General features: G+C 37.6%; 1 protein-coding gene across 6 annotated transcripts in view; it reads left to right on the top strand.

The window, feature by feature from the left end:
- cntnap3 (contactin associated protein family member 3) overlaps window positions 1-22,747 on the top strand; it is a 122,227-nt gene extending 99,480 nt beyond the window's left edge. For 3 of the 6 annotated variants that reach the window (XM_079598628.1, XM_079598632.1, XM_079598630.1), the window contains 6 exons: window positions 1,706-1,945; window positions 3,187-3,411; window positions 5,781-5,914; window positions 9,293-9,380; window positions 16,737-16,955; window positions 21,991-22,747. In XM_079598628.1, the coding sequence (XP_079454754.1) occupies window positions 1,706-1,945; window positions 3,187-3,411; window positions 5,781-5,914; window positions 9,293-9,380; window positions 16,737-16,955; window positions 21,991-22,187 (1,103 nt within the window). In that variant the 3' untranslated portion in view covers window positions 22,188-22,747. Of the gene's footprint in view, window positions 1-1,705; window positions 1,946-3,186; window positions 3,412-5,780; window positions 5,915-9,292; window positions 9,381-16,736; window positions 16,956-18,492; window positions 18,565-21,990 lie in introns of all 6 variants that reach the window. The other 3 variants (XM_079598627.1, XM_079598629.1, XM_079598631.1) reach the window with 2 other exon arrangements.
- The last annotated feature ends 1,253 nt before the right edge of the window (window positions 22,748-24,000 follow it).

Raw genomic sequence — 24,000 nt, 5'->3', positions numbered from 1 at the left:
AGAGCTATGAAATAATGTGGATTACAGCTCAGATCATTTAATAAGAAATCTAGAGTTTATATTGAGATCTCAGACTTCCAGCAGTTTTTTTTCCCCCAGCTTTTTTAAATGATTGAAAATTATTTTTAATATTTTTAGTTTCAGCTAACAATAAAAACACTGTTTTATTTTATATTATTTATATATTTTATGCATTTAGGACCATTACTTTTTGTGTGTGTGTGTGTGTGTGTGTGTGTGTGTGTGTGTGTGTGTGTGTGTGTGTGTGTGTGTGTGTGTGTGTGTGTGTGTGTGTGTGTGTGTGTGTGTGTGTGTGTGTGTGTGTGTGTGTGTGTGTGTGTGTGAGTGAAAATTAACCACATTTACTCAATATATTCTTTCTTTTCTTTTTTTTTTTAAAGGTTTTACTTTTTTACTTTTTTTACATTTGAACGAAAAAGAACTCAAAGTAACAAACTCAATATATTCTTCGCTGTAATTTGACATAAACCTCATTCTTATCATATAGCAAAAATCACAATAAAAGGTTTTCCTACATCATTGTAGTTACGCAATATATACTGTCAGTAGTTATACTGCCTTAAGTAAGTTTACTTAAGTTGTTTGAGCAAAGAAAAACATTGTATTATAGTTTTTATATAATTTTTTCCCATATTCTCCATTGTTGCGGCTCCTCTCTTCCCAGTCTGTCAGTAACGCTCTGTTTAGTTCCTGTCTCTATGAAGCCCCTCCTTCTGAAAAGCACGCTGTGCTCTGATTGGTCGGCTGGAGCAGTGTGTTGTGATTGATCAAGCACTTAGAGCGTGTTTTGGAAATGTCCCGCCCCTTACCATAACTGCCAGTTTACTAACTCACTCAACCAGGCCTCCACCCCTTTATTCTGCATATTAATTATTTAAATGAGGAATATTGTGACGTGTTCGTTCCCGGAAGAAACTCAAGACTACAATGGAGGCGTTTCAGGAGTTCAGAAACACTGACACTGATATAGAGAAGAACTCCCGCTGGAGGGACTTTGTGCTTTTTTGCATCTTAAACATCAACATTACACACTAAAGAAAGTTGAAAATGTAAAAAAAGCATAAAAAAAAAAATTCTTTCCAATGTCTCTCCATGCACTCTGATTTCCGTCTATGTGGAACATTGAGATGTTGAAGGGACCTAATACACATTTGCCTTTGTCTCGTATTTCATCATTGCTATGTCAAAACTTTTAACAGCATTTCCAACTTTGCTTTGAACATTTCACAGATGATTATATGGCACAGCTGGCACAGCGAGGTGTTCGCTGAAACGAATTAGCACTAAAGCGCTAAGCACTAATGTATGCAGAGCGCATTATTTCTGTATTTATAGCTTGTCATCTGCAGGAACAGAATGCAAAAAAACCACACAATTTTCTTCCTAAAGCAATTACCATATCAAGGACAAAACCACAGTGAAAGACTGACAGTCGAAAATGACAGAAGATTCAACACATCAGCGGGGGGAAAACGGGTCAGCGATCATTTGTTTTGAACGGGCGGCTCGAGTTCAGACTCAAACCCTTGACAACGTGCGCGAAGGTTACGCTGTCTGCGCGATAAAAGCCATCTTTCTCCTGTAACCGCTGTCATCATCTTGTCTTTTAAATGGCTTTTGTGCTGTTCTCAAAGTCCTGACAGCTGTGTTTTCAAGCACTGCTTGTTTCCGGTTGTGTTTTCAGGAGGAACCGCTTCCAGGCAGAAAGGCTTTCTCGGCTGCATTCGCTCGCTGAAGCTGAACGGGAAGACGCTGGATTTGGAGGAGAGGGCAGAGATCACGCCCGGAGTGACGGCGGGATGTCCCGGACACTGCAGCAGCTACGGGGACCTGTGCCAGAACCACGGCGCCTGTGTGGAGAACTACAACGGCTTCACCTGCGACTGCAGTCTCTCAGCCTTCACTGGAACCTTCTGTCATAAAGGTACACTAAACACTGGGCTATGTATCAATATCAATATTTGTCAAATCTTCAATGGCGATAGTGAACTCAAAGGTCATTGCACACAGAAGAAAAAAAAGTTTACAAATATTTTCTGCTTTATATTTGTATTATATTTCCTATTTCAATGTTGTTTATATGCTATTATAATACTTAATAATATTTTACATTTTATTAAAAAATATTTTTGGTTTAAAATTTTTGTTTAATTTTTGTTTTAGTAATTTTTCTTATTTTTATTTTATTTTTTAAATATTATTTTTATTTCAGTTTTAGTTTTAGTCATTTTAATACTTCTGCTTAAACTTATTTCAGTTATAGTTTCCAAGGCACCATTTCTAATTTTCCTTTTCGTTTTATTTTGTTTTTCATCTAATATTTATATTTATTTCAGCAATTCAATTACCAAAATGTATTTGAGTTTTAGTTAGCAATAACAACAATTCACCATTTCATTAGATAAAATCTATCATAAAATACAAAATAAAAGTTCAGTTTAACTTGAAGGAATTATGACTATTGAAGAAATATATTACTATTGTATAGTAAAATTATATTTTTCAAGATATTATATTTTTTTTTTTTAAAGGAATATTATACAATCAAGATATTTTTTATTTCCATTTTTTATTTACAAATATAACTTACAAGTTGTGTTGTGCAGCACTTTATAAAAAATAAAAAATAAAACGCTTTGTTGTATAAAAATGTTATGTAAAAATTTTTGTTGAAAATTAATTGCTATATTTTCATTTGATTACATTTTAAATCATTTATTAAATTCGCTTCATTAGGCAACATTTGTGATGAAATCTTGTATTAATTTATAAAACACACAATCCAGAAATTTTTTGAATGGAAAACAAAGAATTCTTTGAAATTCTTTCAAGAAAACAGAGAACTCTCTCTCTCTCTCTCTCTCTCTCTCTCTCTCTCTCTCTCTCTCTCTCTCTCTCTCTCTCTCTCTCTCTCTCTCTCTCTCTCTCTCTCTCTCTCATTCTCTCTCTCTCTCTCTATATATATATATATATATATATATATATATATATCATACTTGAGGTCTAACAAACATGTAAAATTAAATGAATATTTTATGAATATCAATAACAAATGATTTGGGAAAAATAGTTTTGGGCATTATTGCCAAGTCAATTGACTAAATATAGCACAGTGATGATAGTTCTGCATAATCCTAATCCAAGTGCGTTTGATCTCACTTCCAGATGTTTCTGCCTTCTTCAAACCCGGAACATCAGTCACGTACACGTTTAAGGAGCCGTACGAGCTGAACAGGAACATCAGCGCGCTGTCGTCCTCCATCTACTCTGATTTAACACTGAGAGGAGAGAACATTTCGCTGAGCTTCAGGACGAGCCAAGCGCCAGCGCTGCTGCTTTACGTCAACTCGTACTACAGAGAATACCTCGCCGTCCTGCTCAACAGAAACGGTCTGAAACTCTCTAATCTTCCTCTCTGGTTCGGTTCCATGCACCCTAAGCGCATTCATTTGGATTAGCATGAGTCTGGGAATCTCTGAAGACACCGGGATGTCAGCCGCAGTAAATTACTTTGTATATTGTCAGAAATCCGGCATAAAAGAAATGGCATGTGGCGTGCCGGCGGGGGATTTATTCCCTCCTGAGACCTCGAAGCTTTCATGGCTGCGTGTAAACATGCGTCTGTGATCTTGCGTGCCACAGAAGGTGTTTTTAAGCGCATATATACTGTATACTGTAGGCTCTCCGTGTCCAATTCTGTGAGGGAATTTAAAAAGTTCCCCAACTTTCATCCACAAATGGCACCCGGATATCAGAGACACTTCTAGTTGGCAGAACTCAAAACATATAAGGCAATCAATTGCCTCGAATTTTTTAAGTTATGAAATTCAAAGATTAAGTAAGCAGAACTAGCAGATTTTTATTTTGTACTTAAACATTTTAATTGTTCTTAACTTGAAATGTTTGAGTACACTAATTCATACAATTAACTTAAAACTTTCATGTAATCTCAATGTGAACACTTTTATTAGTATAAACTTAGTAAGCTTTAATAAGCTAATCTGCTAACATACTAATTGGCTAACAGATTAGCAATAGTACCTGTATGTTATACAGAAGCACTTGCTGTATGAGCGCAACAATAGAAAGGTATTATTTGCTCTCAGATCAAGCTCATGCTCCACTCGTCACCATGATGGTAACTATCCTAAAACCAACATTAACAAAAATTCTTCTAAATTAGCATAACAAAACATTAATCACTACTAAATCTCCCGCTTAACATTAATCTTGCACACAAAAAAAAAACATTGTATTAGACTTAATTTTAGCATTCACTCTCCATTTCGAGTGCCATCGGCAAAGCATCCTGGGAAATAGACATCCCAGTCGTTTCAGTTAAACTTAAGTTCGTCTAAATTAAAATAAATAATTTCATAAAACTCAAAACAAAGAAAATATATCAGTTCTGTGAACTTGAAAGAAAAAGAAAGTGCTATATACTCACGCCGTGTCCCTAAACCAAGCGTGATGCAATAAAACTTTTTTCATATAAATGTCCATTATTTATAAATATAAATATTATATTATAATAATATAACTATTATTTGCTGCTGGAAATGTATTACATCAGTTCTGGTTTGAACCCGTGTTATTGTAAACTAAATAATAAAAAATAATTTTCTTTATTGATTATTTTGTTTACTAATTGTTGAAATGAAGCTGAAAAAAATGTATTCGATGAGAAACTTAGACTTAAAAAAAAATGTAAAAATGTAAATGTTGCCTTGGCAACTAACTGAAAACAAATTAAAATTAAAATAAATTGAAGCTAAAATTAAATTTTTAAAAGAAAACGAATAAAATTGACAAAAAGTAGATCTGAAACTATTAAAATTCATTTTCTTTATCGTTTATTTTGCTTTCTAATTATAGAAATAATGCTAAAATGAAATAAAATATAATAATTAGATGAAACTTAGATGAAATTCAAAAATTTGAAATGTTACTAACTGAAATAAAACAAAAACTAATCGAAAAATTAACAAAATTAAAATGTAAACTTTAAAAATATATAAAAATTAAAGCTAAGTCAAAATATTAATAAATATTTTTTATAAATAGTATATAAATAATACTAAACTGGTTAGAATAAAGTGAATTAATCATTGAATATGGAATGGATGTTTGTATGACAGTGTGTAAATAAATGCTATTTTAATTAACCACACGTCAAAGTGAGTCGCCCCAAAATAGTCGTGTTTTATTAACCACGTTTGATGGCAATTATTGTGGCGTCCCGCGCCGCAGAACTCAGGAGGAAACTCTGGATCTGGCTCATCTCGGCACGCTGAGAGGAAGCACCAGACAGCGTGTGCCAATAACACCTGCTAGTCCAATTATGCAGAAGGTCCAGAAGTCTAGATAACAGCCTCCAGAAGCCTGGCGCGGGCAGTTTTCTGAGGGTCCGTTCACATTAATTAACACGTATGCAAAAGGCAACTGACCCATTAGCATATATGACCATCCAGAGCATCATGCTATAAACCACTCATGTTTGTCACATGCAAAAATCTACTTTTAGCTTAATAAAGACAGCTTAAAAACTTTTTGTTTGTATACAGATGGTTAAATCCTCCCGAAAATGATGAAAGTTTGTTTTTTAATTTATTTCGGCATCAGTTTTGTTTCACAGAGGATAAAATATTAATCCTCTTAAGATGAAGCGTTGTAGTTGCAGAAGCGTGCTCGCTTCTGTTGCTTTTGATGTTTCTGTTTGTCTCAGATATTTAGAAAATCAAATGCTTTTTGTTGTAAAGGACATTTGGACATCAAGTACAAACTGCAGCACAACAGAGAGGCGGAGGTTTTCCGAGCCAGCGCCAGGAATCTGGCCAACGGGCAACTCCACAGAGTCAGCGTGCAGAGACTCGCAGAGACGCTCAGTGTTCAGGTACTGCGGCCAATGAAGAGCGCTGTTGAAACCCCGTCTCTCTGCATTTCTCATCAAACTGGGACCAGTTAAATGCACCAAAGGGGTATTCTGGGTATTTTCAACATAGATTAACAGCACAAAAAAATCGTCACCAAAACTTAAACCTTTTCAGGCAAAACCTTTTTTTTTTTTTTTTCATGCACTGGTTGAGATTTTAGGCTATTTTGCTTCCATAACACCAAAATACACATTTAAGTCTTTATTTTAGTACACTTTAGGAACTATACGGTTATCCAGACCACATGTGTGTCTTTTAGTCCCGTATAGTCCGTATAGTCATCCCTGATTGGTCTTAACCCCAGTTACGGGTAGGTTTAGGGGCGGGGTTAGGGGTAGGCCATCGTGTGATTGGTCTTAACCCCAGTGACGGGTAGGTTTAGGGGCGGGGTTAGGGGTAGGCCATCGTGTGATTGGTCTTAACCCCAGTTACGGGTAGGTTTAGGGGCGGGGTTAGGGGTAGGCCATCGTGTGATTGGTCTTAACCCCAGTGACGGGTAGGTTTAGGGGCGGGGTCAGGGGTAGGCCATCGTGTGATTGGTCTTAACCCCAGTGACGGGTAGGTTTAGGGGCGGGGTTAGGGGTAGACCATCGTATGATTGGTCTTAACCCCAGTGACGGGTAGGTTTAGGGGCGGGGTTAGGGGTAGGCCATCGTGTGATTGGTCTTAACCCCAGTGACGGGTAGGTTTAGGGGCGTGGTTAGGGGTAGACCATCGTGTGATTGGTCTTAACCCCAGTGACGGGTAGGTTTAGGGGCGGGGTTAGGGGTAGGCCATCGTGTGATTGGTCTTAACCCCAGTGACGGGTAGGTTTAGGGGCGGGGTTAGGGGTAGGCCATCATGTGGTCCGGATAACCGTATAGTACCCTTTATCTATTTGCATCTGTAGATTTAAATTACAACATATATTTTTAAAGGCCATTTTTTCTAAATGAGCCAGATATTAGTACAGGTAGCTGATCCATGTGAGCAGGGACAAGGCAGAGAGAGAGAGAATCCAGATGCAAGCACCAGTTTATTTGAGAAACACAAACACAGATAATCCAGTCCAGGAACAAGAGAATAATCCACACAGAAGACAAGGGAAGCAACAGCTGATGCACACAGCTTTAAATACTCAGGTTAACAAGGGACAGGTGTTGGTGATTGATGTCATGGGAACTAATGAGGGTGACAAACAAGGTTACAGAGCAATACAGGCATAGATATACATAATAAAGGCTAGGTCGACGTCCGCACACGGCGGCCATCTTGCCACAGGGGGCTCGCTTACTCGTAACATTGTGTTTTAATGGTGCATGTACTTTTTAAATAACCATAACTTGCTAAATTTTCTACCGATTTTCAAACGGTTTGTTTTGTTATAAACGTCAGAGATTATGACACTGCATACTTATGAATAATTATAATATTATATATTTCAACATGTTCAAGCATCCAGAATTATAGCCACGTTAATAACGTTTGTAAGAAACCAAACCGTTTGTAAATCCGTCAAGATTTCAGTGAGATAAGAGTATTTGTGTTCGTGCAGATCACTCACCTTACATCAGGAACCACAGAGCCCGCCAGAAAGCTTGACTGTGACAAGATGGCCGCCGGTGATACTGTTCGAGACTCCGCCTTAAGACATCTAGCCTTATATGGATATCTAAGGCTGCGTCCCAATTCGCATACTATCCATCCTAAATAGTAAATCGAAAGTAGAATTAGTACGTCCCAAATCGTAGTATGTTGAAATAAGTGTTCCAAAGATACCCGGATGGTCTACTATTTCCGGTCAGAATCCGAAGTGCAGATCGATGCGCACTCTAACGGCTGATATTGGCCATAACCCATCGCGCGTTGGGCGAGGATTCAGTTAGAACTACAAACACGAGTGAAAAGTGTTAAAAAAACTACAGACATGGAGGATGCGCGAGTCCGGCGTTATGTAGAGAGGTTTAGATAAAGGGGTTTGAGTGATTAGTTATCAGTATCTAACCTGACGAAAATGTATTTATTCAATGTTGTCCGCATTATATTGCATCTGCAGCAGCTTGTGAACTTTTGTAAAGACACGTTTAGCCATTAACTTTTAAATGCATCATTATATTCAAATTCCAAACACATGAGGAGAGTCTCCGCATGAAAGACCCGCGACTGGCAGATGAACGTGCGACTACATTTCTCTCCGAAACGGTAGGAAATTAAATTAGATTGAATGGAGGATTTTAACTGTGACAAGATGATTGACAGGGCAGTTTACAGTGACAGGACGCACGCGACAGATCGTTTCGTTAAAGATGACGAAGTAGTATGTCTCAAAGCTTGCCTACTTTTTTTGCTACACACTCAAAAGTATATACTTTTTCTTCACAAAAAGAGTACATACTTTTAGGTCGTAGTATAAGTAGGCGAATTGGGACCCAGCCTAAGAATACAGGGACCAAACACAGGAAGTCAACACAGAAACAATGGGGAACTATTAATCCACTTCAACATAAAAGTCCGGCAAGACACAGCACAGAGATCGTGACTTAAATACACCAAACTTTACAGTTTACAATACATATCTATTTTTTGAAGGTTTTTAATGAGGGGTTTGTTCATATATCATCCGCCTGATTTATAAAACATTTTATTCCTGAACACATTTCTGGCTGTTGACAGTATTTTGTGCTTTATGGTGGGTTTCCAAAATCAATGTTTAGATTTATGTTCTGGAAATGTATGCAAATTAGTGCATATTTAATTCGATTATGCATCATTTAAACAAAACATTTCAGAAAACTTGATACAAAAAAAGTGCCTTAATGTACTTTGATTAATCGGTTTTACACTATTCCCATGTAGTGCCTTGAATGGCTGTAGCAAAGAAATGTCTGTAAATAAGTTGATAATATCCCAGAATATTCCTTTAATCTCTTTCTAAAAGGCTACCATATACATGTAAATATTAAACGGTAATGCATATATTCATGAGTTTGAAATGGAGGACTTGATGACATGGAGGGTTAGATATTGAGCACTGCGGCCCGGATGCTTGACACGTGCTGCTCAATAACAGTCAATGTTCTGCGCCGGTGCAGGCCGTGGCGGGAGCGCGGGTCTGTGCATGACCTCAGCACTTAGTCTGAACCGCTGCAATAATCACACTTTAAATGCAAACACACGGCCGGACCGGACACATCCTCTGCGTTTCAATCAGCCAGCTAACGTGTGTTTTACGGCTGCTTTGAAGAGCACTTTTAGTTAGACGAATGAATATGCCCTTGCTATGAATAAACATGATGCGGGAAAGCGTTTTTACTCGACGCACAAACTATTTTAACTGTGGCTTGTTGCATCTTTTGTAGGTCGATCAGCACGCAAAAGAAGATTTCAATCTAACGTCAGACACTGAATTCAACGCCATCAAATCTATCGTCATCGGAAAAGTGCTCGGTGAGTAAAATCACTGTCAACGGTCAACGGGAATATTAGGGGATTTTGAAAAATATGATTTTTAGGACTGGAAAAGTGTAGGATTTTGACACTGTAGAGGTTTGGCCATTCCAATTTTTTGCCAATTTTGCGAATCCTAAAAGATTCCTCTGATCCCAGGACAAAATCTGTGGTCTTTGATCGCTATGTTCTCCGACAGTCGATTTATGGCCATCAAATTTGACCTCCAATGAAATTGTGCCAGTGCTGAAGTTTTGAGACACAGTCCTGCACTGTAGCTTCTCCTAAAGACGATCGCCTTCGTTTTTTCCTCCTGTTTTCTGTGCAAGACGAGCCATGATCAAAATGACAACTGAGATCCTACGGTGTGTGACATGGCAACAGTCATAAAGAACCATTGTAAATCCAGTGTGTATCCGGCATCAAAATAAATGAGCAAAATGTACAAAAATGCTTAAAAAGTAAGCAGAAATATTGTAGTTTGAACATCACCGCAGTGTTTCTGTATTAAGGATGAAATTAATTATGTACAATGCAGATGGTCAGTTACTGTAAGTGGCCATTATATATTGTTATCTTCCTTTTAGAGGTTTTCTAGGCATCATAAATGCTGAAATGTCTGGAGGAGGCAGAAGCATCGGGAGTTTTGTTTGTTCGGTCAGGCGAACTCTTCAGCCTGTGTGTGAATAGAGTACGGTTTGTCCTATTTACTTCAGATAAGACTAATATTGACTTTCCTTGTTATTATTGTCGTCTGTGGGGGACGAGAAATAGGTCAGGTTGATTTTTTTATGTCTATAAATAGGACCTGAAGCACACAACTTTCTAGTCATAAAACCCAAATAGATGAATAAAACATTCAGTTAATAAATAATACAGCAGAAGTTTAAACATATGAAGCTTGCAGCCTGAATCTCATAAAGATCATTTGCATTAAAAAAAAACTATTAGGAGCTTTAGGTTTTTTTTATTTTATTTTTAACACTTTGTGACACTTTAGTAGCATAAATTGCTGCTAAATTCTCATTTCAGTGCAAAATATTTTGAATATAATATTTTGAACTGAAATGTGAAAATAATATTATTTTTTGTTATACTGCCTTTACTTTTGCTGATTTTAATAAAACATTTTTGTTCAGGATGATTTGTATAACTGCATGACAAAAACATCTTAATGGTCCTAAAAAATAGACTGCACAAATGCAATGGAGACTTTTTGTAAGGTTTACTGGCAGGGTTTACAGATATGAAGAAAATAAAGATTTTGTTATGGTTGCTTATGATCAGTGATGATGGATGGTTTATAATGTTTTATACTGTATCTGTATTTCTAGTTAGATGCTCATGAGCTAAATTAGGTTGGTTCAGTCTCGTTGTAATGTCGGACAGGTCGAGGTTGGCGGCGCTTTATGGAGGGAAACGCAGCCTGTGCGTTCATATGAACATGTGACATGAGAGGCATTTGCTGAAACCCTTCAGATAGTGTGTCGCTGACAGTGGGCTGTGTGTCATTTCCAGCAAACACTATTGATCACGGACAGAAATCGACTTGTAATGAAAACTAAATCAAATGTGAAACCTGCATCGAGCTCCTGAAGATTAATATTAGACGAGTACAGGCCCGTTCAAAGCTGAAGTGATGCCGAATTCGCTGGAGAACATGATCATCAGCTGTGCTTCGTGTCAAAAGAGAGACACACCAAAAAATTTTTTGCATAAAAACGTTTTTTTTATGCACGTTTATTGGACCTTTAAATATATAAAAAATATATTTTTGTTGATCATATTTGATGCATCAGGCTTTTATTATTCATATAGTATGATATAGTGAGAATATGGAGATGAAAACACCTGAGCAAAAATATCCAATTTTATTAAAAGTCCCAAAATATGCAATTTGGTGCAGATGCTGATATTTATATGATATTTATATTGTAAATATAATTTGTCACTCTATATCTCACAATAATAGGTCTTAGATGGTTTAAATGCTTAATTATGATCAAAGTGTCAAAACATAATGCAATGCAATACAATGATGATCAAATTTAATACTCACATTGTATCATGATTTTTCTATGGATAATCAAGTTAACATAAGTTGCTCAAGTGTTCATCTTGAAATATTACCAACAATATGAAAGTTATTGCTATTAATTTAAAAAAATCAGTAAGGAAAAACACACAAACCTGAATGTGGATGTTTGTACAATTATAATAAAATGCTGTTACTTGCTAAAAAAAAAAAAGAAAAAAGAAAAAAAAGTATAAACCATCAATCAGGCATGTATAGAATGGGCTTTTCAGGAAAGTTTTGATCATGTTTAGAGGCTTTTTAGTGCATGAAACATGCTTTATAGGGTTAACTTTTCACTCAAATTGCAATGCTGATAATATAATTTGTAATGAAAAATGTTGTATTGAATTGGAAAAGAAAGCCAACAGAAGACCTTAAATCTTGATGTTGAATAAAGAAAAATGTTCATGGACATGTTTTTTATTTGTCAAATACATCATGTTTTTTTACTGCCCATGGACCATTGAGTCGCCTCTGGCTCAATATCTGAATAACAGGACTTTCATCAGGCTTGATGTGTTCAATTCTCTGCCGTTGCTGGGGAATGGAATGTGACGTGTGGTTTTCGCTCGAGATGTCCTGCACTAAAGCTAAATCACATGGTTTTGTGTTCAGTTGTCGCTCTCCGTGTTGCTAGTGTACGCTTGAAGTGAGGGTGTGAGAAAACATGCTGTGAAGAATATTGTTGCTCAGTGGTTGCTCTTTCCAAGCTTAATGAAGTTCACAAGTTATGTATTGATTAGGTTTGTTTCAGATGTTTCTCCTGGGTTTCCTTAGAGGAAACAAAATAGAAATAAATCAATAGTTGACGTATTGTATATAAAATGAATGTGGAAGCAGCTCAGATCATTTGGTCTCAATGTTTGAGTTCATAATGAGATCTCTGACTTTAGATTGCAGATCTCGTCTGAAGTTCTAGAGGAGACACGTGTGGGATCATTGGGCATCATTGGCCTCTTTTTCTCATTAGGAACATCTGAGGAGCAGAAAACTTAACCAAACATTTCCATTAGATCTCTGTTAACCCAGGGGATGTTCTCAGAACTTAGGCTAACAAGTTATCTCAAAGTTATGAACAAACATTCTTCGAGTAACATCATTTGAATGTTTGTTCAAAGTTATCTGGTCTATAATAATGTTCTCAAAACTTTATAGCACAAAAACTTTTATAGATTGTTCATGGAAAGTTTTTTTTTTCCTGAAACATTTTACACTCTAAAAAAATGCTGGGTTGTTTGGGGTCAAATATGGACAAACCCTACCGTTGGATAAAAAAAATTATATGAAATTTTTAAACCCAAAGGTTGGGTTATTGGACCCAAACCATGGGTTAAAACAACCCAACATTTTTTATTGTATGGATGTGTGGCGGTGCGCGAAAAACGTAAGTTGTGTGACTGGATGGAGGAGGGACATCAATTATCCGGAAGTGAGGAAATTTGTATATAAGGTAGAGTTGTAAGAGAGGAAGGGGAAGAGGAAAAAAGGAACGGGTTACCTGAGACGAATCCACAGTCAGTGAGACGCGAGACGGAGACGCTGTGTTTGGGTTGGAACACGTGGAACTAGAGTGAGCGTGAGTTGCCTAGCGATTGGCACTGAGGGTGCGCTGCACCTCTGGACACCGGCTGCACAGCAAAGCTTGTCGTCTTTGAGGCTGACGAGTGAGCAAGTTCACCAGGTTATTCCCTGTGTTACCCTCACCTCTAAAAACTTTCCTTCCGGCCATTATCGGCCAATGCTCTTTCACACACACACACACACACACCCGCCCGCACGCACACGCATGCGCCGTCTTCAAAGCAACCGAACATTCACGCAACCACTTTCACCACGTATTTCGTGTCTGTATAATACAGTGAAGTGTTTTGTTATGTTTAAACGGTTGATTTCATTGTTAGTTTGATTTAATGTTTTTTTTTTAGTTTGCAAATTCAAAAACAATGGTGTAAAGACTGTTGGATTTTGAACTTGAACCAAAGTTATTTGGTGTGTATTTGTTTTGATTCTTTGCTTATGGTGAAACTGAGATCTTGGTCTGATTTCTTTGAAAATTATGAAAATATAACTGTGAAACTTAACTTCATTTGTGTTATTTCTGATTCATGTTTATTCGTAACCGGTGGCTAAAAGAGCTATTCTGGGAAAAAACATTTGACAAGATTAAACTTGTCTGGCGCCCGAACTAATTGTTTTTTTTATATATATACATACATCTTTCATTTGTTGATTTACATTTCGTTTGGGGCCTGCCACCGTTACAGATGTATGTATTAAATGTTACAACTTGTTTCAGAATGCTTAGAGAACATTCAAATGTAACATTCCCAAAGTGTTTACAGAATGATAAAATGGAATGTTTCCTTAACAACAATCAAGAATAGAATGTTTTTAATTTACAAATATATATATATACAGTCATGGCCAAAATTGTTGGCACCCCTGGTAAATATGATCAAAACTGGCTGTAAAATATAAATCTGCATTGTTTATCCTTTTGATCTTTCATTCAAAAAATTGCCAAAATTCTAACCTTTCATTGAAGCAAGAGAATTGAAAGTGGGGCTAAATCACATTATGAAATAAATGTTTTTCTCCAAAACACATTGGCCACAATTATTGACACCCTTTTATTAAATACTTTTTGCAACCTCCTTTTGCCAAGATAACAGCTCTGAGTCTTCTCCTATAATGCCTGATGAGTTTGGAGAACACCTGACAAGAGATCAGAGCCCATTCCTCCATACAGAATCTCTCCAGATCCTTCAGATTCCCAGATCCATGTTGGTGCTGCTTCTCTTCAGTTCAGCCCACTCATTTTCTATAGGGTTCAGGCCAGGGACTGGGATGGCCATTGCAGATCTTGGTTTTGTGCTCAGTGACCCATTTTTGTTTTGATTTTGATATTTGTTTTTGGATCACTGTCCTGTTGGAAGATCCAAACATGGCCCGTTATAAGATTTCTAGCACAGTCTGTTAGGTTTCGATTTTTTATCTGTTGGTATTTGATCCAATCCATGATGCCATGTATCTGAACAAGATGTCCAGGACCTCTGGCAGAAAATTAGGCCCACAGCAGTAAAGATACAGCAGAGTATTTCATTTTGCACATGGGGTACTTTTTTATCCCTGTGTGCACCAAACCCATCTTAAGTGTTTGCTGCCAAAAAAGCTATTTTTGTGGTTCCTCTGTCCATAGAACCCGTCCCGTTTGAAGTGCCAGTAGTGTCAGGTACTTTTCAAACGTTCTATGGACAGAGGAACCACAAAAATAGCTTTTTTGGCAGCAAACACTTAAGATGGGTTTGGTGCACACAGGGATAAAAAAGTACCCCATGTGCAAAATGAAATACTCTGCTGTATCTTTACTGCTGTGGGCCTAATTTTCTGCCAGAGGTCCTGGACATCTTGTTCAGATACATGACATCATGGATTGGATCAAATACCAACAGATAAAAAATCGAAACCTAACAGCCGGGGCTAGAAATCTTATAACGGGCCATGTTTGGATCTTCCAACAGGACAGTGATCCAAAAACAAATATCAAAATCAAAACAAAAATGGGTCACTGAGCACAAAACCAAGATCTGCAATGGCCATTCCAGTCCCTGGCCTGAACCCTATAGAAAATGAGTGGGCTGAACTGAAGAGAAGAAGCACCCACATGGATCTGGGAATCTGAAGGATCTGGAGAGATTCTGTATGGAGGAATGGGCTCTGATCTCTTGTCAGGTGTTCTCCAAACTCATCAGGCATTATAGGAGAAGACTCAGAGCTGTTATCTTGGCAAAAGGAGGTTGCAAAAAGTATTTAATAAAAGGGTGCCAATAATTGTGGCCAACGTGTTTTGGAGAAAAACATTTATTTCATAATGTGATTTAGCCCCACTTTCAATTCTCTTGCTTCAATGAAAGGTTAGAATTTTGGCAATTTTTTGAATGAAAGATCAAAAGGATAAACAATGCAGATTTATTTTTTACAGCCAGTTTTGATCATATTTACCAGGGGTGCCAACAATTTTGGCCATGACTGTATATATTGAACGTTCATAGAACACTCAGAAAAACTTAATGGGAGCATTACTAAAAACACTAGAACATATTTTCATTAGCTGGGTAATTGCTATCTGAGAGAAGTAATTGGATTAATTTTGAGATCTTTAACTTTATATTTTAGCGTCTTGGTAAAACTGAGTCCACTCTGAGATATTTAGATCTCTTCTGAAACTCTAAAGGAGACACATGTGAGATCATTGATCATCTCAAGAGAAACATCTAAAAAGCAGTGACTTGATCAAACATTTTCATTAGACCTCCATTTAATTGTTATTCGAGAGATATTAGATCTGTGTCTTTATATTGCAGACTTTGGTGTCTTGGATATTTAGAGATATTGAGATCCCTTCTGAGGGTGCTTTCCCATCTGCCTCATTTAGTTGGGTTGAATCGCACTAGAGTTTGTTGTCCCCCGTGGTGCGTTGGTTTGTGCAGGTGTGAATACAGCAATCGCACTCGGGTGCGCACCAAAAGCGAGGTGGTCTCGGTACGCTTTCAAGCGAACTCTGGAGCGGTTGGTTTGTGGTGAGAACGTGATCCGACCTCGAACAGACCCAACTGCCAAAGAACTGCGCATCTCTGGACTAAACCAGCTGCCGTAGTCAGTGGCGCTGTGTATTATGCCACTGTTTAGCAACATTAATGCACGCCTCCTCCTGAAGTGACTCGCCGCGTGCAGTGCATTAAAACATTATTTTCAAGCCGCAACCTCGCTTCATTCTCAAATGTTATTGTTTGCCTAAAGTGGTGTAGAACTATATAATAAACTATGACCAGGGATACAATCAGCCGTCATCTCTGCATAGTAAAGCGTGTTGTCTGCCGGATTCTCCTCCTCTTTGTTTACTTCCGGGAGTTCTGTTGGAATACTAATTCTGTTGGAATATTAATTCTGGCCAATCGAAGTGCAGTTATAAAAATACGTTCATGACACATCTGGCCAACGAGTGATGTGGATGTTGTCACGTGACTGCATTTTGGTTCGCTTCATCCACTGATTTGGACCAGATCAATCAGTGTGTTGTGAAAAGGAACCAAAACGCCTGAAAAATGCTACAAAGTATTATTTTTCGCCCTTGGTCCGGACCAAATGAACCAAATTACAGATGTGAAAGCACCCTGAAACTCTAGGTCTTTTTTTTCAGGAGAAGCAGAAAAGCTTTCATTTGTCTCGAGAAGATCTTATTGAGACCTCATTGAATGCTCAGATGTGTGCCTTTGCAGAATCTGGTGAGGTGGATCCAGAGATCGGCCGTCTGAACGCTCTGGGCTTCACTGGCTGTCTGTCTGTGGTCCAGTTTAACTCCATCTCTCCGTTGAAAGCGGCCCTGCTGTATCCAGACACGAGTCCTGTCGTAGTCACCGGACCTCTGACCGAATCCAGCTGTGGCTCGTCTTTACCGACGAACCCCTACGCAGCCGAGACCACTCATTCCCTCACAGGTAAAGCCAGCAAAACCGTCTCCCACTGGTTTGAAAACTGCCCTCTTCGCACCAGTCATACAACATTACAGTCCGGAAGTAAAAATCACATTCATTTTCTCCATAGGGAATTGATTTTTAACAACCACTTAAAGACCTACTGTGAGCTGCGAGGTTGCTAATCAATGGTAAATGCTTTAGTTGAAGCCATTATTTCAACATATTTTTTAAATAATCATGTTCAACAACAGAATTCCTGATGAAAAACTACATTACCCATAATTCTGCAGAGAATCCCTTGAAGCACTGCGAATATAAAATAATCGCTCACAGACTACTTAAATATTTGTGTGTATATGTATATTTATATATAGCATTTTGCAATACATGTAAAATCAATTGTTTCTATGAACATAATGTCCATCTTTAAATATATAGTTTTATATATATATATATATATAATTATTATTATTATTTAGAAGTTCTTTCCCTTGTTGAAGCCATTAAATACACAGTTTTGTATCTTTGTCAATGTTGTGATTTGGTTTATGGCTTATAATGCCTTAATGAAGAATTTTTCAAAATCTCCAAGGAAAAAAAAAAGTGGGAAAAATACTTCGGCAACCACCGGCGCTGAAAAAGTGGACGGGTACTAATAATGCACTCAATTGGTTTATTGGTCAAGCCAATTAATCACTAGATATTTGGTCTTTTATAGATCAATATCGACTTGTGTCAGTCCCAAGAGCCTTTGCCAATGGATTACTAAATAATGTTTTAGTGAACTGAGTAGATATCAACCCAACGTTTAAACTATCGAGGCCTGAAACTCTACACGAGTATGAACGCAAGCACTTCAGTGCAAACCTAATTTTGCTTGTCATTGAATCTACAGACTCCTAAATGATTGTGGATTATAGAATTTAGTTTTGAAAATATGTACAATTAGATTATTAATTTGTATATTTTGGTCCATTTTAAAATGTTTTAAATAGTTGGTCTAGTACTGATGTGTCATTTGTAACAGCAAAATGCAGTGTTTTTAATGACAATTGTCTTTAAGAACCTGTACTAATATTGTAAGGTCAATAAAAAGCTCTAAATGTATCATTAGTATTTGAGTTTGATCTTTCAGCTCAAGTACTGAAACTAGCAGAGCAACAGTGTGAATCTTGGTTAAACCGTTGATATGTTTATATTGAATAAAACACTTTTGAGGCACTCTCTCTGGCATCTATATCTTCCTCTGACTTTCTTTTCCAAACTTCTCCTTAGTTTGTTCAGTGTTTCTGCCCAGGTTCTTCCTGAAAGGGGAATTTGGGCAAACTTTGGTCGCTGGCTCACTGAATCCATCCGCAGTGCTAATTAAATTAGAGCAATAATGATCGTAAAGGCTGATCACTGTATTAATCTGCGTGAGAAAGACCTTCATTTGCATAATCATTTGTGGATTGCCTATGCTGCATCTCACAGCGGTGTATTCAATGAGCCGCGACCTGCGAGCGATAAGCGCTTCAGTCCTGCTGATGATCTGTCTGTCTCTCTTCCTCTGCTGTAGATCATGTGGGTACAGTAGGTGCGGGCGAGCCCATAGTCAATGCTATCAACAGCGACTCGGCTTTGATCGGAGGTAAATGGATGTCATGCTTTAGAGAAATACTCCGTTCCTCATCTTTTCTCATTTCTCTTTTTCTTTTTGCTCATATCGACTTTGTCTTGGTCTAGGAACAAATCACCCAAACCATAATTTACTCCCAATCCACTTTGACTTTATTAAAGGAACACTCAGGCTTTTTGGGACTTTAGCTTATTCACCGTATCCCCCAGAGTTAGATAAGTCCATACATACCCTTCTCATCTCCGTGCGTGCCGTAACTCTGTCTGACGCACACACCGCTAGCCTAGCCTAACAGCTCGAGCTAGCATACCGCTCCCAATAAGTGACAAAATAACGCCAACATTTTCCTATTTACATGTGATTTGCATAGTCACAGCATGTACAAATAACAAGGTCACATGAGACACAGCCTCAAGTAGCAGTGCTTCGGCTTCTGAGAATATAGTTCCCAGTGTGTATACGGTTAGAAGATGGCTGTCTCATGTGACCTTGTTATTTGTACACGCTATGACTATACAAATCACATGTAAATAGGAAAATGTTGGTGTTATTTTGTCACTTATTGGGAGCGGTATGCTAGCTGGAGCCATTTACCTCCAGTGTTTGTGCTAAGCTAGGCTAGCGGTGGGTGTGTCAGACAGAGTTACGGCACGCACGGAGATGAGAAGGGTATGTATGGACTTATCTAACTCTGGGGGATACGGTGAATAAGCTAAAGTCCCAAAAAGTCGGCGTGTTCCTTTAACTTTGTGGAAGACGAAGGGAAATGTTTACCTGCTGCTCTTTACTATTCAGTTGAGCTCCAAAAAGGAAAAAAAAATGCAGCATAACTGTTCAGCAGTGGACAAAAGTGATGTCCGCCCTGTATAGACAGGAGCAGCATCAACATTGTGCTAAACAGCTCCTTTTGTGCTCAACGGGAAGAAAGAAAGTCATACAGTTCAGTTTGGGAGTAAATGATGGCAGAATTTCCATTCTGTGAGCTCAAACTTGCACTGAATGACAAAGACGTTGGATTATTTGTCATGCAAAGAGAACTGGGGAGCTCGGAGCATGTGCATTTAACAGACTCTATAAAAGTAATCAGAAAAGCTCTCAGTGGCCCTCAGTAATGACTGATTTAACAGCTGCATTCACACGGACTTCTCCAAAGCTGTCGGTAAATAGAATGAAATTAACAAAGGTCCCCAAAACTAATTAAACATTTAAAGAAATTAAGGGGCTTCTGCCACAACCCAGAATACACTTTGTCCTTTTCACAGCCATCGTAATGTGGCATTAAATTGAGTTGAGATTTATTTTGGTGCCTCAATTAGACGTTTCTTTTACCCTTTATAATTAAATGTGCCACGCTTAACCGGCCACAAAGGAGAGAAACATTTGAGAGGCGTTTCGCTCTGACAGCGAGTAGAGCTGAGGATGAAGAAGCATTCACAACACGTCTGACGGTTAGCGCCAGTCCAAGGGGTTTTTGCCAACTTTCTCTCCCTTATTGATGGTCTGTATTTAACAGGTCCAGAAACATCGCTAAATTAGCGTGTAAATTACGATTGATCGTGACATGATAGAAGCGTGAGTCTGGATCCAGTCCTCTGACTGTCCGCCAGCTGCAGTTTAACAGTTTGTGGCACTCACACACACCCGCCGCTAAATGACCAATTTACGTGATTACTTTTGAATGCTTTATGGCGTTTATTCAGCTTAACCTCATTAAGTACAAGATTAGAATTGTTTGTATATTTTTTATTTGCAGTAGTTATCCAAAGTGGATTTATCATAAAACAAAGATATGATATTCCTTCAGTTTTCATTACAAATTATATATTTTTGTATATTCCTTACATTTATATTCATGTATAATATTTGTACCTTTACATGTGTATATTATATTCATATTAATGAATATTAATTTTAAATAATATTAACACATTTATTTTAATTAATTCATATTTTGATATTATCTATATAAATTTCCCTACATTTTTATTGCAATAATTACATCCTATTTTTATTTATCACTATAAACCATAGATATGGAATTCTTTCAATTTTCATTATGAATTATAATGTTTATTTGTTAATAAAGCAAATAAAACCTAAAAATTCATATTTTTATATTATTTATATAAAGTTCCCCAAATCTTTTTTTTTTTGCTGTTATTACATCCAATTTTGATTTATCATCATAAACCATATATGTATAGAATTCTTTCAGTTTTCATAATAAATTATAATTTTTATTTGTTAATTTATATATTATATAAATTAACATATATTAAAGCTGCAGTCCGGCACTTTTTGGGGTTTAAAAATATCAAAAAAGACATTTTTGAAAAAAAACGTAACCAGCCAGTGTTCAAAACGATCTGCTTGCCTTGCCTCGATTCAAAACGGTAAGCTTGTAATAATGATTTTAATTCTAGTGGTACTGGTGGATTTCCGCGGGAATTTCGAGCATGTCTTTGCGTCATTACGTCACTTCTGTACACATAGAGAAGGAGTCCCCGGCTAGCGTGTGTGGATGATGGTGGAGGTTTAGCTTAGCACTTGGTATGGCGGATCCCGAAAGTTTAAAGCGACAATCACCAGGGACAACTGGAGATTCACCAGTTGTAAAACCCAAAGACTTAAAAAATATATATTTTTCACGTTTTGACGTGATATAAGCAATCGTTAGATTTAATCAGCATGATAGCCTACTGCAATGCTTACCCCCACCCCCTGAATTTGGTCAGAACAAAAGTGAATGTTACTTACTTGTTCAGATGACATTTTCCGATGAAAATTCTAATGTTGACACTTTCAAAAAGTATACTCTGAGATTGCTGATGACAGTAACGTTACAGTATCCACAGCGACGCGGCAGCCTCAATACATTGTGTTCATCCGCGCTGTTTCATGCCGATTTACTACCCACGCACAGTTAATAATTCCACGAATAACTGCAATTGCAGATTTCTAACAGAGATGGCGACAAAGAGGAAAAACGACGGACTGCAGCTTTAACATTTATAGATATTTTATTTATAAATTATATATATATTAATTGAATGAATGCATATTAATTCAATGTATTTACATTAATTTAGCTAATTTATATGAATTAAATGTATATTAAGTTGTATTCATATTGTATATTCATTAATTTGTATTTATTATTAATATGTATAAATTTAATTGTAAATAAATGTATTGCATATCTTATTAGTATCCATGTAATGAATATAAAATCATATACATTTATGTTGATTAATTAGTATTTTTATTTGCAATATTTCATTTATATTTCTTTCCTTAATAACGTTTTTTTTTTTTTTTTTAAGTTAGTCACAGTGTGACCGTCACACATTTAGGATGTTTCGTCATCCAGAGATGTATGATATGGAGTGATGAAGTCTAGATCTCTTCACTAGTGTGTGTGTCACTGCTGTTTTCCAGGTGTCATTGCCGTCGTGATATTTGTGAGTCTCGCCGCGCTGGCTGTGATGGCGCGATTCCTGTACCGGCGGAAAGAAACGTTTCAGACCCAAGAGCCCAAAGCGGGAAAAACAGACGACAGTCCCGAAACGCCCTTTCACACGGATCCAAACTCACAGGGCATTATCAGTGACAACCAAAAAGAATATTTCATATGACGCTCTTTCGCCTCGTACCGGACTAATCCAGTTAAACCAATGGACTGAAATGCCTTGCCGAGTCTAGAGACATTAACATTCACGGTGCATTATGGGAAACCGTCCGAGAGACTGTCATCCGACGGGGCAGCTGAAAAGGAGCGACGTGTCCCTCGGTTTATGCCCTTTTTGTACATAAAACATTTATTGTCCAGAGATTTGGCACAATGGGACGGTTTCTAAGGTGTGTATAATGACATTCATTGGTTGTAAATATTCTTTTGAAATGAAACTTTGTAACGTCACTTTCTCCTTCTGCCTTTGAACGATTCAGTGCTCAGTATTACGTTTAACGGAGTTAAAGAAGTGATCATTGTATAACTAAATCCAAATAAATGTGAGTTGGCGAGTGTGATGTTGTTGTGAATACATGCGTTCGTGCAAAAGACGTGAGATTTTGTGGAAATGCACAAGGCTGTACACTCCGTATTTATCACTCTTGCCGTTTTCTCGTGCTTTTTCTCAATGATTTGCCATTTGGAACAAAAAAATACATCCTATGACAGTTGTTTATTGTGGACAACCTGTGTCTCTGGTTCTTGAGTCTTTTTTGTCTCTTAATTCATTCACGTATTTCGATAGATTTTTATGAAAGAAAGAAAATAAACCGTAAAGGGATATGCTTTTTTACATGTTCATCTTTTCTTTAGTGTGTAATGTTGCTGTTTGAGCATGAGGGAGTTATTCAGTGTCAGTGTCTCTGAACTCATGAAACGCCTCCATTGTAGTCTTGAGTTTCTTCCGGGAACAAACACGTCACAATATTCCTCATTTAAATAATTAATACGCAGAATAAAGGGGCGGGGCCTGGTTGAGTTAGTTAGTAGTGTGTTAAACTGGTGGTTATGGTAAGGGACGGGACATTTAACACACTCGAAGCGCTTGACCAATCACAACACACTGAACCAGCCGACCAATCAGAGCACAGTGTGCTTTTCAGAAGGAGGGGCTTCTGCTGCGTTCATGCCTTGTCGTGATTACAAGATGACAACGTGACGTTACTCAGTTCATGTCCTTGGACTGGGAATAATGCATTTCTTTAGCGACACTATCAATGCCTACATGAATCTGCCGCAGTCAGGTGGTACAGCGGTCATGTGGTACAACCTGGAGCTCTCCGAAAATTACGAGGTTACACGACCTACGAGGATGTGAATGCTTTTCACAAGTTACCAATTATGGTAATTATGACATAGTGTGAACATAGTCTTTTTCATAGAGACAGGAACTAAACAGAGCGTTACTGACAGACTGGGAAGAGAGGAGCCGCAACAATGGAGAATATGGGGGAAATAAGGTGTTGTTTGGACATTTAAGCATGAAAACCTGTTCTAGTAGAGCCCAAAAACACATTCAAGACTTTGAAAAAGGGCACAATAGGTCCCCTTAAAGGCAAGACAGTAAAGTAAACAGTGCATTTTGATTTCATGTTGACTAAGCATCTCCAAAACGAAGTCTGCAGGCATATTTAATGAAATAAGTTTTTTTTGTGCTTTCGGTGATGTTTTGGGTGAAAAACATGTGACGTGACATCATGTTGTCAGATGCTTCAGCCTCACACGAGCCACAGGATCACACGTGAACAAAGTGTCTCTGACAGCCTCATGTGAAGCACAAAACACTGAAACGTCCCCGCGTGCTTCTGACTTCCACTCCACACAGCTGGATCTTTTTATTTTTAAATGCTAATGGCTTTGATGTGATTTGAAAGAAATGACGTACAGTAGCAAGCTGTGAAACTGAGCAATGCTAACAGAGAAAAACACAGATTATG

This window comes from Phoxinus phoxinus (genome assembly GCF_949152265.1).
Source record: "Phoxinus phoxinus genome assembly, chromosome: 23".
Taxonomy (NCBI): domain Eukaryota; kingdom Metazoa; phylum Chordata; class Actinopteri; order Cypriniformes; family Leuciscidae; genus Phoxinus; species Phoxinus phoxinus.
The sequence above is the reverse complement of the archived record's forward strand: the minus strand, read 5'-3'. Positions and strand labels throughout refer to the sequence as shown.